The sequence below is a fragment of the Haliaeetus leucocephalus genome, unplaced genomic scaffold, assembly GCF_000737465.1.
Source record: "Haliaeetus leucocephalus isolate CR32 unplaced genomic scaffold, Haliaeetus_leucocephalus-4.0 Scaffold162, whole genome shotgun sequence".
NCBI lineage: Eukaryota > Metazoa > Chordata > Aves > Accipitriformes > Accipitridae > Haliaeetus > Haliaeetus leucocephalus.
Genome location: NW_010972598.1, coordinates 15,208,228 through 15,223,599, shown reverse-complemented (window position 1 = coordinate 15,223,599; position 15,372 = coordinate 15,208,228). Strand labels below are relative to the sequence as shown.

At 45.1% G+C, this 15,372-nt stretch overlaps 2 protein-coding genes across 5 annotated transcripts in view; both read left to right on the top strand.

Moving 5' to 3' along the window:
- PCNA (proliferating cell nuclear antigen) overlaps nt 1–2,952 on the top strand; it is a 3,362-nt gene extending 410 nt beyond the window's left edge. Inside the window, exons 2-6 of the mRNA XM_010562872.1 lie at nt 365–462; nt 878–945; nt 1,128–1,322; nt 1,623–1,746; nt 1,874–2,952. Of these exons, the coding sequence (XP_010561174.1) occupies nt 365–462; nt 878–945; nt 1,128–1,322; nt 1,623–1,746; nt 1,874–1,956 (568 nt within the window). The 3' untranslated portion in view covers nt 1,957–2,952. The remainder of the gene's footprint in view (nt 1–364; nt 463–877; nt 946–1,127; nt 1,323–1,622; nt 1,747–1,873) is intronic.
- A 979-nt stretch (nt 2,953–3,931) lies between these two features.
- Nucleotides 3,932–11,998, top strand: TMEM230 (transmembrane protein 230). Of its 4 annotated transcripts, none has more exons than XR_774073.1 (6): nt 3,932–4,992; nt 7,218–7,345; nt 7,825–7,947; nt 8,872–9,040; nt 10,177–10,408; nt 11,358–11,998. XR_774073.1 is itself a non-coding variant. In XM_010562871.1 (5 exons), the coding sequence occupies exons 2-4, from the start codon at nt 7,247–7,249 to the stop codon at nt 9,010–9,012; spliced, it is 363 nt and encodes a 120-aa protein (XP_010561173.1). In that variant the 5' UTR covers nt 3,932–4,992; nt 7,218–7,246; the 3' UTR covers nt 9,013–9,040; nt 10,177–11,998. The 4 variants fall into 4 exon arrangements, 2 of the variants coding, with proteins under 2 accessions (XP_010561173.1, XP_010561172.1); XR_774072.1 differs by having other exon boundaries at nt 10,177–10,613; XM_010562871.1 differs by having other exon boundaries at nt 10,177–11,998.
- Nucleotides 11,999–15,372: the final 3,374 nt, after the last annotated feature.

Sequence of the window (15,372 nt, the reverse complement as noted above, 5' to 3'; positions counted from 1 at the left end):
GGCGGGCGGGGGCCCCTCGGAGCCCCTTCTCTGCCCTTCCTCCCGCCCCCCTTCCATTCTCCTCAGAAGTCTCGCGCCGTTTTTCGCGGGGCGGGGCCCGGCGGCGGTGACGTCACTGCCGGCGCGCCGTGGCGGGAAAGCCCGTTCGGAGGCGGGGGAGGCCGAGCGCGGCCCGCCATGGTGTCTCGGCTCCTGCCGCCCGGGGAGGGGGGACACAACGAGCCCCATCTCTGCTCCTTCTGCGCAGCTCCGCAGGCTGCGTCTGAGGCTGGCGGCTGCGCCTTGCTGGCCTTGTTTTTGCGCTCTGTAGTAGGCTCTGTCTGTTATCTTGTGAGTTACCTACCTTTTTTGCACCCCCCCCCAGCATGTCCAAAATACTGAAGTGTGCTGGAAACGAAGACATCATAACTCTCCGAGCAGAAGACAACGCAGATACGTTGGCTCTAGTGTTTGAAGCACCAAGTGAGTGTTAGATGTGGAAACTAATTTGCTACTGTGATATTTTTAGGTGGTCTTCACAAACCATGCAAATGCAGGAGGGGAAGGAGATGACAGTAAATAGTTCAGAAATGGGAGGGGTCACCTGATACTTAAACTCTTGAAACAGTCTGGAGATGTAAGCTTAGTCAACCTGACTGATGCTTTCTTTGTAAGAGAGACACTCTTCTTTAGGCCACCTGCAGATGCTCTTGGTGGGTTGCTGTCCTCTTACAGCCTGCAAAATCCTATTTGGGTCACTTTCAGATTTCTACCTCTAATTAACAAGGTAGATCTTATTGTCATAATTTGGATGTTTTTACTGGGGGGGGGGCAAAAGTTAAATTCAGGATGATAACTTCTTGGAAACACTTGGTCAAACTATGCTTTCTTTCTTTAGATCAGGAAAAGGTTTCTGATTATGAGATGAAGCTAATGGATCTGGATGTGGAACAGCTTGGAATTCCAGTAAGTAGTGGCTCGAATGACTGATGACACTGCCCCTTAGAAATGGGTGTTTTCCTATGTTCACATCAGACTTGAAGTTTGAGCTTGTAATATAACTTCCTTTGGAAAGACTAGACAAACTCAAGTGTAGCGACTACACCAAGCTTCTTGGTACAAGTTTAATTGTGACACTTCCTTTGCAGGAACAAGAATATAGCTGTGTAGTGAAGATGCCTTCTGCTGAATTTGCACGCATCTGTAGAGATCTCAGCCACATTGGTGATGCAGTTGTCATCTCCTGTGCAAAAGACGGTGTGAAATTTTCATCTAATGGAGAGCTGGGCAATGGAAACATCAAGCTGTCACAGACGAGTAATGTGGATAAAGAAGAAGAAGCTGTAAGTTAAGCGTTCACAGTTACTGTGGTGTCTTCAGTGTTGATGTTTCTACTAATATGACATTCTCTGACCTATTGGGGGCTAAAGCTGTGTATTTCTCTGGTTTATAGATTGGAGGCAACAGGTCGTTGCCAACTTTAGGTCCTTATCCCCCAGGGCCAGCAAGCTGTGCTCAGCAGAACAGAGTGGGGAGTAGCACTTGTCTGCCTTTGCTTGAGATGTCTGAATTACTTGAGAGACTTGAGGGGACTTGCTGCAGCTTGCATTTATTGAAGTCTCACTTGGCTGATGGTTTTCTAGGTCACAATAGAGATGAATGAGCCAGTCCAGTTGACCTTTGCTCTGAGGTACCTGAACTTTTTTACCAAAGCCACTCCCCTGTCACCTACGGTAACACTCAGCATGTCTGCAGATGTTCCTCTTGGTAAGTAGAAGCAGCTCTCCTTGAAAAACCTTGTAGAATGCTGCCACCTTAGAGCTGCATTAAGAACTCTTGACTGAATGTCTTATCTGAAGAACCTTCTGAATACTGTTCTTTTTCTTTTTCCCAGTTGTGGAGTACAAGATTGCTGATATGGGACACTTAAAATACTACCTGGCTCCAAAGATCGAAGACCAACAAGAAGGCTCTTAATTGGAATAGGACTGAGGGGGAGATCTGGTCAGCTCTTCAGAGGACAACTGACTTTGAGAGGGAAATGGTGGTGTTAGCAATTTCAGTGCAGTGGAGCATTGTATGAGCACTGTTAGGCATGTTGTATAGATATCTTTTGTACATATTTTTCAACTTACTATTTTGCTATACTGGTGTCATGGAAGTAGATTTTTAGTCTGTTACTGTACCTCCAATAATCTCTTAGATACTGTCTGGAGGTGAAATATCTTACTCCTTTCAACTTGTGTTAGAGAAGGGGTGCAATATTTTAACTCGAGTAAAGATGTTTCCTAGAGTTTCACCTGTGGAACTGTAGTTGACTAGAGTTGCTGTTCAGTTATGCTGCGAGTTTATTCGACTATTTCATCCATTTATTTTTGAAGCTGGTATTCTAAGTGAAACATTGAAAATGGAAATAAAGAATATAATTTCATGGGTTTTATCCTGTTTAAATGTGGATGGATGAATCGATGCGCTGTCAAACTATGCTAATGTACCCTAGCTCCTTTTTCAAAGGCACTGCACCAGGCAAGCTTGTGGGGTATTTTTTGCACTGGAGTTACCAGGTTCTGTGTTGATCCCTTAGATGTGTTGACATTGAGGGGTGTGGTTACAGTTTGAATAACTAATTGGTCTGTGATGCTGTTTCCTTTAAGCAGAGGAAGTTTGTGAAACTTTTCCTTAAAATGCACTAGCTTCAGCAGATGCCAGAGCTGCCTCTAGCAGGGACTGTTCCTGTAGCTGTCACTCTGGCCCTCGGTGAAGTCTGAGAGTGTGTAGGCACGTGCCCCAGTGTGGCTGTGACAGAAAACCGCTTGGTCTGGTGGCCATTTGTGTGAACCGTTCCTGGGTGTGGTTCTGTTTCTGGCTGGTTGATGTTGAGCCACTCCTCATGTGTTCATTGAGTGCCTTTGTCCCACACCTTGCATGCTTCTATTGATGTGTAGTGTGCTCACTGTGCTACCAGCAATTCCTGTCTTACCATGTTCGTATTGTTGATGAAGATCTAAAAATAAGGCTTACCGTGTTTCACCCTGAAGGTTTGATCATGAAAAACAAGATCTGAAAACAGTTTCAGGCAGCTACTGTGGTTTTTTTCTTCACTTACTGTATTGCTACCAGCTAGCCATAAATCCTTACTCTCTGTCTGGAACCTGAGTGACTCCACTTTGTCACGAATGACAAAACACTGAAAAGCAATTCAGTTAGCTTGATCAGTGCTATGTGGTAAGTAGTACTTAGAGGCTCTTTAAGTGCTGTGGGTATGCTTATTCTTCTAGGAGGCTGCGTGCTTCCCACTAGTCAGCAAAAATACAGGACTGACTAGAGCATAAACTGCCTGAAAATTTGACACTTGGAAAACCCAACCGTTTAGCAGGAGAATTTCACAAGGTGGCAGTACTGATTAAGAAACAAATTCTGCTGTGTCAGAATGATGCAGCTACCATTGTGATAGAAGCTTGTCCCTGCTCAAAGCTGAGGGACACTATTTCTTAATGCCCCTGCTGTTGATTTTTTTTCTGTTGGTGGTAGCACTGCTTTACTAGTAGAGATGGTTTAGACTTTTGTTTTCTTCTGCTGTGATGGATGCAGATAGCTCCCTGCATGTTTTTCAGCTCCCATACTGAGCTTTGTCTTATGTCTCCAGAGCATACACCATTTATTCTCTTGAACTTTTTTAGCCTGCTGATTAATTCAGCACCTTTTAAGAAAACACCTCAAAGGCAAGATCTTTAGCTGCCCTGAAGTTTTTCAGCAATTGCTGAGTTACTGCCCTGAACAGTACTAGTACTTTCTTAAATAACCAGGAGGCTTTTTTCACTCCAAATGTGATGCTTCTCAGATTGGATCGCCATTGTGGTACCTACAAGTACAACAAGCAAGCACGTGCTTCAGCAAAGAATCAAAGATTCATGATGTTGAAATAGGGAAGGATTCTGGGTTTCAATGATGTGCGTAAAGCTGGGCTAGTGATTGAAGCAAATTTTTTTGGTGCAACCCCCTGCTGTAGTGGGGGTTACAAAACTCTTGAGCTATTCTACTCATAAACACATTGTAAAAATAAGCCAGATGGTTTAGTTGCTTATTTTTACAGCTTTAATGACCAAATTGAGTAGCCTCATGTGAGAAACATCCTTTAACAGTAGCGTCTACATGCTTGTGTTCTGACTTGTGTACTGTGTGCTTTCTGGATAAGTCCTTAAAGAAGATGAATGTTTACTGTGCCATTGTCATACCCAAATAATCAAAATTAAGATGTTCCCTTAAAAAAAAAAAAAGCTGGGGAAGCTTAGTAAATGCTGTGCGTGTTTCTCCATGTTTGAGAGAGTAAGCTTTTGAAGTTTATATATTTAGACTTTCTTAGCAAGGAGAAAAAGGGGGAAGGAGGGAGAAATCTGTGAAACTTAAGATTAGGCTTTGGGGGCTCCAAATCCAGTGTGTACTTTATTAATTTACAGGAACTGGAACCATGGCAATTCCTGCGGTTTCCTTGTTTGGAGCAGCTGGAGGAAGTAGATCCCCAGCTGTCTTTCATCTGATGAGTTAATACTGGTCCAGGTGCTAGAAATAATTTTCTGGCTATAGCTTGTCTGTCACATATTTTGCCCTAATGAAGGGCAGTGCTGTGTCTGATGGTTCAGTTATGTCCAGATCTTCCTGTAGGAAATCGACTTTAAAGCACGTGTAGGAGAGATGTGCATGAACATGCTGTTTCACAAATGAATGCCGCCCCAAAATGACAGATTAGCTCCGGTGGGTCTTGTGTGACGTGGGCCTGGGTGACCAGGACGTGGTCCCCGCCACCCTGCCCGAGGACGCTAATTCCAGCTGCTAATCTGGTGTGCGAGGCCGAAAATAACCCAGCGGCGCTGAGCCAGCGAGAAGCTGCTGCCACAACCTGGAAGGAAATTACTGTCATCACGAATAAACTTCCTGGGTTGTTCTGCGGCCTGGGCAGCGCGGAAGAGAAGCGGCAGTGGGAGAGATGGGCTCGGCCAGCAGCGTGAATAGCAGGTAACCGCCGTTGTGTGCTTTTTATTAATGTTTTGAAGCTGTGCAAGGCAGGGTGCGCAGCCCGGAGTTTTGGGGGAGTTCCCAGACATGTTGGGAACTTCCTGTTCAGCAGCGGAGAAACCATTTCGGGTCTGGAGGAGAGGGGTTGGCTGTGTTTGTCGTGTGAGGTTTGAGCTCCTGAAAGGGCAAGAAGTGACATTCCCCTTCCTGCCTTATTCCTGGGCACAGAGGGTTGAAAAATATGTTGCTCTTATTTAGGGGGTAAACAGGATTTTGGCTCGAAGTCCCGTGTTTGCATTTACTGGCAAGCTCGCCTGGTGAGCCTGCGCTCTGCTCGGGGCGCGTTCCCCCGGGCAGTGCGGGTTCTGACTGCGTTTAAAACATGACTGTATTAGAAAACTTCAATTACAAGTGTGATTCACCATTTATTTGCTTCTTAAAGGGCACAGCACTGAGCTCGTTTGTGATCTTCAACCACTGTAGAGCACAAGGATAGTGAAGCTTAGTGGACTTGAACCTGGCCCTTAAACACGAGATCTGAGTGGTTTGGGTTTTTTACATTTGTCTTTAATAGCCGCTTTCTCGTTGATAAGCAGGTGATGGGAAAGGCAGGACAACTTATGCAAGTGTAGATTGGAAGTAATTCCTAGGAAGCCACTAGGAATAGCCTGCTAAGTAATGGGACAGTCAGTAAGAAGTCCCATGGTACTTGAGAGTAAAATGGGGTAGAGTCAGGAAATCTGACACATTTCAGATGTGCTGATTTCTTTTGACTTTTTCTCCTCCTGCACGTCTACCCCTGGGCACATGGGAGGCCTTAGGGGTATTTGAGTACTGTGACCTGAAAAACACTGATGTATAAGTGGCTGAGGATGTGAGTGTCACCACCCTGTAGGTGGGTGGTATTTCCATTATCGATGGGGCTAGAAATGTTTTGTCTGTGCTTGGGTTTTGCTACCAAAAAAAAGCAACAAGTTCCAAGGTAAAGGTACAGCTGTGGGGGTTTAAGATCAGAGGGTGTTGGGTTTTTTATAAAAGTCAAATTTACTACAGGAGGAACAAACCTGATGGCAGGGGAATGTGCCAGCAATTAGCAAGAGGGAGACAAAGGCTTTCAGTTCAAGTGGAGACTAAATATTTTGAGGATATGCCAAATAGTGTTATAGAGAAAGCATCTTTGTCCCTTCCTGTTGGAACAGTTGGGATATGCACTTTTGTTTTCTTTATTCCATACTTTCTCTGAAAATAAAGCTACTGAAGTTGGAAGGCGAGGGAAGCCTATTGCCTGCCTCGCTTCTGGGAGTTGTAGCCCTGGGCTGCAGTGCAGGTTCAAGGCTGTGGGTGAGCAGCCACCAAACGCATGGGAGAAGTTGTCAGGGCCTGTTAAATGGCTGTGCAGTGAATCAGGGATGTGTTGGCAGGCCAGATCCAGGCTTCAACTCCTGAGAAGTTGGGCTTCAAGGTGCAGAAGCAAGCTGGCTCTGCCCTTCTCCCCAGGACTGTCACTGCTGGCAGCAAAACTGCAGGGCTTGGCTTCATGGCATGGTGAAATTGCAGGGTATGGCTCTGGCGTAACTAAATAAAGCTCTACCCTGAACGCTGCCTCCCTCACAGCTAGACAGACAAGTGACCTATGCTTTTTAGTTCCTTGTTGGTTTTTTCGTTACCTCATCCACTAACCACTCTGTCCCCTTGTCATGTTCCCTCTGAGTCATAACCTGAGCAGTCTTGGGGATGACAGCTCCATTTCATTCTAGTTTCCAGTGGTTGGTTTTTTTGTGGGTTTTTTTTAATGATCTATTGCAAAATATCTGGCTGGTTGAAAAGCTGCTTTGTTTAGTTCTGGTTTGGGTTTATTTGCTAGTGTCCCTGTTTAGAAATAGCTGGACCTCAGACATCTCCCTGCTGGAAGTGTGATCTACTTGCGAAATGAGAGCTGATTTATACATTGTATATTCTGGAATTTCTATCTTATTTTAAATGCAAGTTCTACCTTAGTCTGACTTTGCTTTCAAATATTGGCAAACCCTATTGCAGCTATATCCATGCCTTTGTATTTTAGGCTTAAATACAAAGCTTTGTTTGAAAAGAATTTATGAAGAACAAAGATGCCTTTTTGTAGGTACAGACTTGACACTGTTTCAAGTAAGAAACTTGGTCCATGTCTCTCAGATTCTATTGTCCAATTTGCTCTGATTTTTTTTGCTGTTCTTTCTATTTTCCAGGTTCTAGCTGATGCTCAGGCTTCCTTGTAATGATGCCATCACGGACAAATCTGACTGCTGGGATTCCCAGTAGCAAAGTCAAATATTCCAAGCTCTCCAGCACTGATGATGGATATATTGACCTGCAGGTAAAAACTGGGGAAGAAAACCTCTTTCTGCTGCTGCTGCTCTGACTCTAAACTACTAGGAAAGGCTGCTATAGCTTTGCATGTGCCTGGGAGGCTGCTGCTTTGTTTATCTCTAGTAGAACAGCCTCAGCTCAGAAAGGTACAAAGCTAGCTGTCAGCCACCACTTGAGCCCTTCTCCAGAAAGCCTCTAGAGCTTAACTGGAAAGATTGCGTGTTTAATAGGGCCAGATGCTTTTCTTTGGAGGGAGATGAAAATTGGAGCAGATCTGGAAGCAATGGGTGTAAATGCTGGCTCAGACAGCGGGGTCTCCATGTGCAGGATTCCTTGCAGAAGGGCTGTTACAGAGCCCTGCAGCAGAGCTGCTGCAACGGTTTATCCCATGTCATATCTGCTAGCTGTGGGATGCACATTTCTGCCATGGTGGGAGGGGAACTGTGCTGAGTTAAGCTTTTTAATATTTGGGTTTTTTTGATCCAGTTCAAGAAGAGCCCACCAAAAATCCCTTACAAGGCAATTGCACTGGCTATTGTGCTCTTCATGATCGGGACCTTCCTCATTATCATAGGAGCCCTCCTCTTGGCAGGATACATTAGCAAAGGCGTAAGTGGTTTGATTACATTTCTGTTGCGAGTTTTGCATTGCTTGCCCATTCCCCAAAGCCTGCCGTGAACCATCATGTTCAGTGTAGAAATTCAGAGCAAAAGGCCTGCAAGGAAGAAAATCCCCTCTGCTGCCTCACTGGTGTTTGCTGTCAGCCCTATTATGCTGGGAGCAGAGCCCTGTGATGTCTTCAGTTAGCAAGTCTGGAGCAGGTTCGTAGCTGCATGGGAGATCTGCCAGGGAGGGCCGAGTTTCTCTGTCCTTCCCTGGGGTACAGTTTCATTTTAATGCTACATCCCTGCAGAGGTCAGCTTGCTGTCCTGGAAAAACTTCATGCTAGGATCATCACTCTTCTAGGGAAGATCGTCTGGTAACTTCTGTAGGAGATACCAGACTGCTAGATAGGACGCAGCAGCACTTTTCTCATCTCTCTGTATTTATGATCCATTCAAAGGGGATCTGTTGTTTGTGGCTGACTTGGTGCTCCTCTGTGGCACACTTCTTTTACCTCGTGCCATATGGAATTGCTTTACGGTTGGCAGCTGCTGCTTATCATTGTGGAAACAGTAGTATTCTGGCTGTATCGGAAGCAGTCCAGGCACAGATAGGAGAGCTTGCTCTCAGCCGGGCATGCAGCACCCAGCATGTGGCTGGCAGTTTTGTTACGTGGTTAGTGTTAGGAGGAGCCACCCCTCCTACCCGAAGGAGAAGTTCAGTTGAGGGTTTCCTGTAGCAAGGAGGAGATGCCAGGGAGAGGACTTGAGCTCAGCCTGAAGAAAAATGAGATGTTTCTGATTTAAGATGAATTTTTGCTTTTTGTCAGCTAGCCAGGCCTTAGGAATGAATAGTTGAGGCAGGACTTAAGAAAAAGGGACCCCCCCCCCAAATCTCCTCTTACTGCACTTGCCTGTCTCTCTTCTGCAGGGAACGGACCGTGCCATCCCTGTGCTCATCATTGGGATCCTTGTGTTTCTCCCAGGCTTCTACCACCTCCGCATTGCATACTACGCTTCCAAAGGCTACCGGGGCTATTCCTATGATGATATCCCAGATTTTGATGACTGAACAATGTATTTAATTGCATTATAATTAGGTTGGTGGTAAGAGCTGTTAGTTACCCTGGATATCAGAGGGGGCCTTGTAAGATTGTAGATGAAGTATATCAGTCACAAGATGCCAGTTCCTGGTTTTGAAGTATTGCAGGTTTTTCGGTTGGGGGGGTGGGGGCTTGAACACAGAATTGACCAAAAGGATTGCAACATTAGGTGGGTAGAACATGTGATTTATTGTATTTTTCCTCTTTTGGTTACATAATGCTGGTTGCTTGTAAGAAGTTCTTCTTGGGCAAGCCAATTCTAGCAATTATCCAAAAATAGATGAGCCAGTTTCAGCAGCAAAGATATTTGGTATTTCTAACTGTTTTATAGAGTTTATTTTAGTTTTCAGTGAGATTGTGGTTTTCACTGGGTTTATCTTTGCAGATAAACCAGCATAGTTAAATTCTCCTTTTGCTCTCTGTCCATCAGAAATGCTTCGAATTACTTGTCCTGTGCTTGTCTGGAGTAACAAGTCAGATGTGTACAAGAGGCGGAAAACTGCACTTGCATGAAATACTTTACATGTGCATTTGCTGCACAACTCCTCTTGTCAGAATGACCAAGCTTTTTTACTCAGCAAACACATACTTCAGAAGCAAGCTTTTTGCCATACCGCTGTTACTTTTGGCAAAATCCACTTATCCTTTAAAAGGACTGTTGTTGGATTTTTGCTTATTATTTTAAACAAACTGAATGGATACAGGGAGAATTGGAATTTGGACCAGGACTTAAGTGTCTAGATACAAAACCCCTTGGTTTTGACTAATGTGGATCTTGGAGACACTTGAATTCCATCTGTCTGTATGTATATTTGGAATCGTTTTGTCCTTGTCTAGATAATATGCTGTGCATAACTCCCTAGGCCAGTAAAAAGGAAATATCTGTATAGTTCGTACTTAAGTCCCATTTGTATTGTTTTGCTAGTTTCAGTGATAGGTTATTCAGGGAAAACAGATTGGTAGCTCTATTTTGTGTAAAATAAAAACAGTCTGTCTCTTGAAGTGGGAATGAACTCAGTGTCCTGGAGAACAAGTATGTTGACAAGTAGTGATGCAAGTAGATGTATTTAATATGAATAAACTTCACTATATTCTGTGTACAAATCATAACCTTGTCTTTTTCACATTCACAGATGTCGGTGTGCACTAAAAACTGTTCTGGGCAACCAGATTAAGGCTTTAGCTGAATCTGCTGTTGCCTACTGCTTCCAATTGCTAATGTAGTCACTCCAATCAGCATTAGGCTTTGCTGAGCCAGCAGCTTTGGAACAGCTCCATCTGCTCTCCAGGACCCTTGGCTGGCTTTGGGGCAGAGCTGGGGAGCTGGGATTACCCTCCCTAGTGCAGCAATCCAGAGTGCCCTGGGTGCGGTAGGAAAACGTGCTTCTCCAGAAGGTCAGGATTTGCATTTTGAACCTCACGTGCAACCTTTATTAAATGTATAAAGACCCCAGACTTCTAATTGCTTTGTTTCAGGGTCCAAATATCCAGTTCCTTTTGTTGTGCAATGTAACAGGAGCAGTGTCTGAATATGGCTTGTGGGCTGGTACTGATACTCCAGAATTGTCAGGTGTGCTTTGTGGACTGAAAATATTTTGAAACGAAGAGGGGCAGGTACCACTGTTGGTGCAGAGCAGGCCCGTGGAGATGTTGAGATGAGAACAGTGCTGGATGAATGCCTTGCTCTGGAAGTACTCTTAAAATTGCCTTTTCTCCTCCTCCAGTATTCTAGATTAAACCCAAAGCCTGAGCCAAGATCTTTTAACCTACATCTCTTCCCTTGTTTGACTTAATTGGCTTGTGTGTGCCCCAGTGTTGCACTCTGAGGAATAACTGATTGAATTCAGGATCTCCCTTTCCATCTCTGAAGGCAACAACTATGCATGTTCTTTCCTGCTGTGCTGTGTCATGCCAGCCCTCACCCATCTCACATTCCTGACGTTGCTGGCCCCTGGGCTGATGGCAGCCCTGCTTCCCAGATGTTGTCACGTACTGCTTGGCAGCAGCTGAAATGTGTCGATTAAAGCTAGGTCTGGCCAGGAGAGTGGCTGCTGACGCAAAAAAACATGAATCAGCCTCTATTAGGGGATAAGAATGTAGATTTGTTTGGTTTGGGGGAAAGGAGAGAGGAAGTGGAAGGGAAGTTTAGATGGAAAAAGAGAAGGGGGAGGGAGAAGATGCTTTCAAGTGGGGCTGATAAGATGCAGAAAATTGGGAAGCCTGGGTTGACTAAGAAGGACAAGTAAATGTAGGGGACAGGAGAAAAACATGCTGACGTTTCTGAACGTAAGGCAATTAATTTTTTATTTGACAGAAGCAAAGTCCTCAGGCAGCACAGTGTATAAATAAGAACAGTCCCTGCCCTAGTGCTCGCAGGGCTGTCTGTGTGAGGGATGGCCACCGGGACGTTTTCCTCTCTACAGGGATTGTTTTATATCTAATCTGGAAAAAAGGAGACACATCTGGGAAAGAAAAAAAGGTATGTTGACTGCTGGAAAAATGCAGATCCAGATGACTTCATTCTTTGAGTTGACATACTGCAGTCTAAGCATGGTTTTCCTCCACAGTATAAGTCTCTAAATGTTCAAATGTCTATTAATTGTCTAGCTGTAGTGTAGCTAATAGCCAGGGTTCAATTTTCTCTTGCAAAATAGCATGCATTTACATTTATTGCAAGAGATTGGAAAACATTACTGCGAATATCTTGTTTCTCTGAGCCTCGTCCATACCATAGCAGTGGTGCTCCTCTAGTGTAGATTTGATTGTAATCAGTGCAGTCAGCTCTTACATTTGTTAAAGCATTACATAAGAATGACGCTTTCCTCCCAAGTGGGGCTGGTGTTTCGGTGCTTCTGTGCTGATACATTACAACAGGATCTTTTTAATTTTCCTCCCACTCCTGCCACACTGTGGACCTGCATGCATGATTTGCATGGCTGGCTTGGCTCCTTTGCTGCCTTGGCTCCTTTGCTGCCTTGCCCGAACTCCGTGGCTGTGTAGCTGTATCCTTCCCTTGACCCTGGGTGCCGGATGCTGCTGCCAAACCCCACAGTTAATGGCTCTGCTCCTCAGTTCCCCTTCTGTAAAATCATGGGTGTTGTGGGTTTGGGGAGAACTGACTGACTCACTAGAGTGGCGAGGGTAATAGGAAAATGCCTGTGAAGAAGTTTCTGGTTCTAGAGCAGGGCTTGAATGACAAATAAGGCACTGGCCGAACACTGATGAATGAGGATAATACTGAATAGCTATTTCCTTTATTGAGCATCATCCATTCTGGGCACTCGGCAAGGCAGCTGACTCAGGAAAAAAAAAAGTCAGCATTTGTATAGCTTGATGTGGAATTATTATGCACAGAAGCTCTGGAGAAGGAACAGGCACCCAGATTTTAGGTTTTTCTCTAGTGTGAGTGCTTGAATTCATGTATCAATAATGTTCTTCTGTTGCTGTTGTATCGTATATTTATATGCTTGTGTACTTAATACCATAAAGTTGCTGGAAAGATGTTTAGAAGTGTGATTCTAGAGTTCTCTGGTCTGAGCTACCAGCAGTCCCAAAGAAATTCCCCCCAATGTATTATTTATAAAAGCAAAGGTTCATTTTAAGTCAATATCTTGATTTTACTTTTTTTTACTGTCTCGAGTGAACAAAGCTAATGAAAGTTCCCAAGCATCATCACATCAGAGGAGACTTCCCTTATGTAGACAAGCTGTTTGAAACATCTAGGTGAATAAACTGGGGGGAACAAACAAAGTAGCAGTGGAGACAGTCTTGGGTAGCTGCAGACATTACCTACAAGCCCTGGAAACTGATGCTAGATCTACAATGGCTTTTTCTCTGCTCCTCGTTTGCAATGGCTCGTTGGTAATAGCATATTGTGCTGCCCAAGGCGGAAGGGGACCTGTTCCTCTTCTCTCCAGGAGGCTCCTTACCACTGTTGGTGGTGCAAATGCCACCAGCTGAGGCAGATGGCCACCAGTGGCTCCTGGCTCAAAGATGCTGTGTGTAACATTTTCTAACACTTCCCACAGCCAGATTCCCTTCAGAAGGGAAGTCAGGCAGCAGAGTTGTAGCAAGTGGTGACATTCAAGTGTAGAGCTAAGGAGGCAACCTGCTGCCCATGCCCTGGCTGAGGGACCTCAGTGGGCTTCCAGGACAGGCTTCACACTCAGACATGGCTCAAAGCAATGCAGTGGTCTCTGCCCGCTTGGGCACTGGATAAGGCTGGGGATAGCGAGGGTTTGTTGCAAGCATCGCATCCAGTGCTGCATCTCCAAGGTCATGGCTGATGCCCCTGTTGGGATATTGTATAGAAGGATGCAGGCCTGAAAGGGATCTCTATCATATGGCAAAATTAGGAGGGATGGAGATGAACTCAGCAGTGGAAAGGAGCAATAGGAAAAGCCAGAATTATCCAAAGTGTTGTGCAAATGGCTCTCACAAACCCTTGAAAGAAAAGGCAGAAATTGTGCTTCTGTAGGTTGCTTGAAGTGATGGAGCGGTGAGGTGTTTCACCAGCCTGGAGACTGTGTGTGAGCTTTGAGTCCAAGTGAAGCCACAGCCCTGAAGGACTTATCACCCTATCCTGGTCTCTCAGTTCTTTTCTGTTTAGGGCTTGTGCAGCCGGCGGTGTTGTAATTCTTACAGGCTTATGATTTTGCATCTGTCCGTACAGAGACACTTGTAAAGAGACATCATTCCCTCTACAGGGAAGCAGCTGCAGGCACTGCAGTCTGATCCTGGGAAAGGGGGTGTAAGTACTCCAGGCAGCAACTTTACTTGTGCTATATATGTTTTTTGGCATCACTGTTGATCCTTCTCTCTGAGATTCTCTATGTGCTTATGCTGATGGAGGTTCATGGGATGGTGAGAAGAGCAATGCCCATCACTGGTCCTGTGGTGATGTAGCAAGAGGAAACTTGAGTTTCTAACTCCTTGTTCATTTTTTCCCAGCAGTGATTTGTATTTCCTCTTACTCTTTTGATAACCTCATCCTTGAGGCCTGGCTGGATGTTGTACTGTTTGACTGTCTGCAGCGCGTGGTGGTTGTAAGGAGGCTGGGCTGGCCAGCAGGTTACTGATCTTAGTCCTGAAAATATTTTAGTAGAAGTTGTGTGAAACATCTGGGGAGTTGGGGGAGAGAGAATGTAATGACTCACTTGGAGCACGCTGGCTATGACCCCTGTGCTATAAATATAGCCATAAAACATGCTTTGTTTGAATAAACAGCACAATCTGCAACAGCATCACCAGTGCTTTTCTGGTACCCATTGTGCAGGAACACTTAGACCAGCCTCTGTGGTTGTGGTTTGCTTTCTTTCTGTCAATTGCAATTAGCCAAATTCAGCAACGTTTGCCACTGAGGGGCTCAGTGCTATACTGCTACTCTTACAGCAATATGGATTTTGCTTGGCATAAAAGATGACGTAAAAACCCTGCAGGGCAGGAAGAAATGACTCGGCACAACAGTTCTGTCCCTTCTAATCAGATTTGTGCTATGCTCCACTTATGCTGTGGTCTAAACGAGCTTCTCCATGCTCTCTCCATACTCCTCCCCCTCAAGCCCAGTCCTTAAAAGTCCCAAGCATCAGCCCATTCATACAACTGCCCTTCACATCTTCTGCTTCTCCTTAAGCTTTCTCCTGGCCCTTCCATTGAGGTGTCTGTCTTGCTCTTCCCAGCAAGATCTCTACCTGCCAAGCACCTCTGGGACTCCTTGGCTGATCCTGCCTTTCCACTTGGCACTCTCCTCATTGCTGTAGTCTGGAGCTGCAGCTCATCAGGTTAGTGGGTAAGTGAAAATTGCCTGGCCCTTGGATTTCTCTGGCCTCCCAAGCGCTAGCAGAGACCTTCAGTTTGCCTCTTCCAGCTCAGGGAAGTCAGCAATCCTGCCTTTGTTTTCTGCCTTCTGCCATGACACTTCTCCACCTGGTGAAAAGAGATGTTCTCTGACTTTTTCCTAGAGCTCTGTGTTCAGCCTAGCTGTGCTTTCATGCTGCAAGGCAACTGGCATGCTGCGTTCTGTGCTCCTTGTGTGAAATGTGGATGTGCAAGTTCACAGGGTTTCCTTGCTCCTTCCTTGATACACAATCAGCTTGAGGTTTTAGGAATGCTGGATTTAACTAAAAATAGTCCAGACAATTCAGTGGGCCATGACAGATTCCTCCTTCCCAAGAGAACTAGCTTTGTTCTGAGATGGAGCCAAGGGTCAAGTAAAAAAAAAATATTGGGAAAAAAGCTTAATTGTGGATTAGAAATTATTGTTTACAGATGATTTCTTTGACTGTTTTGCTTCTCCAGGCTCAGGCAGACTTTGGTTTGTGCTGGTTAGG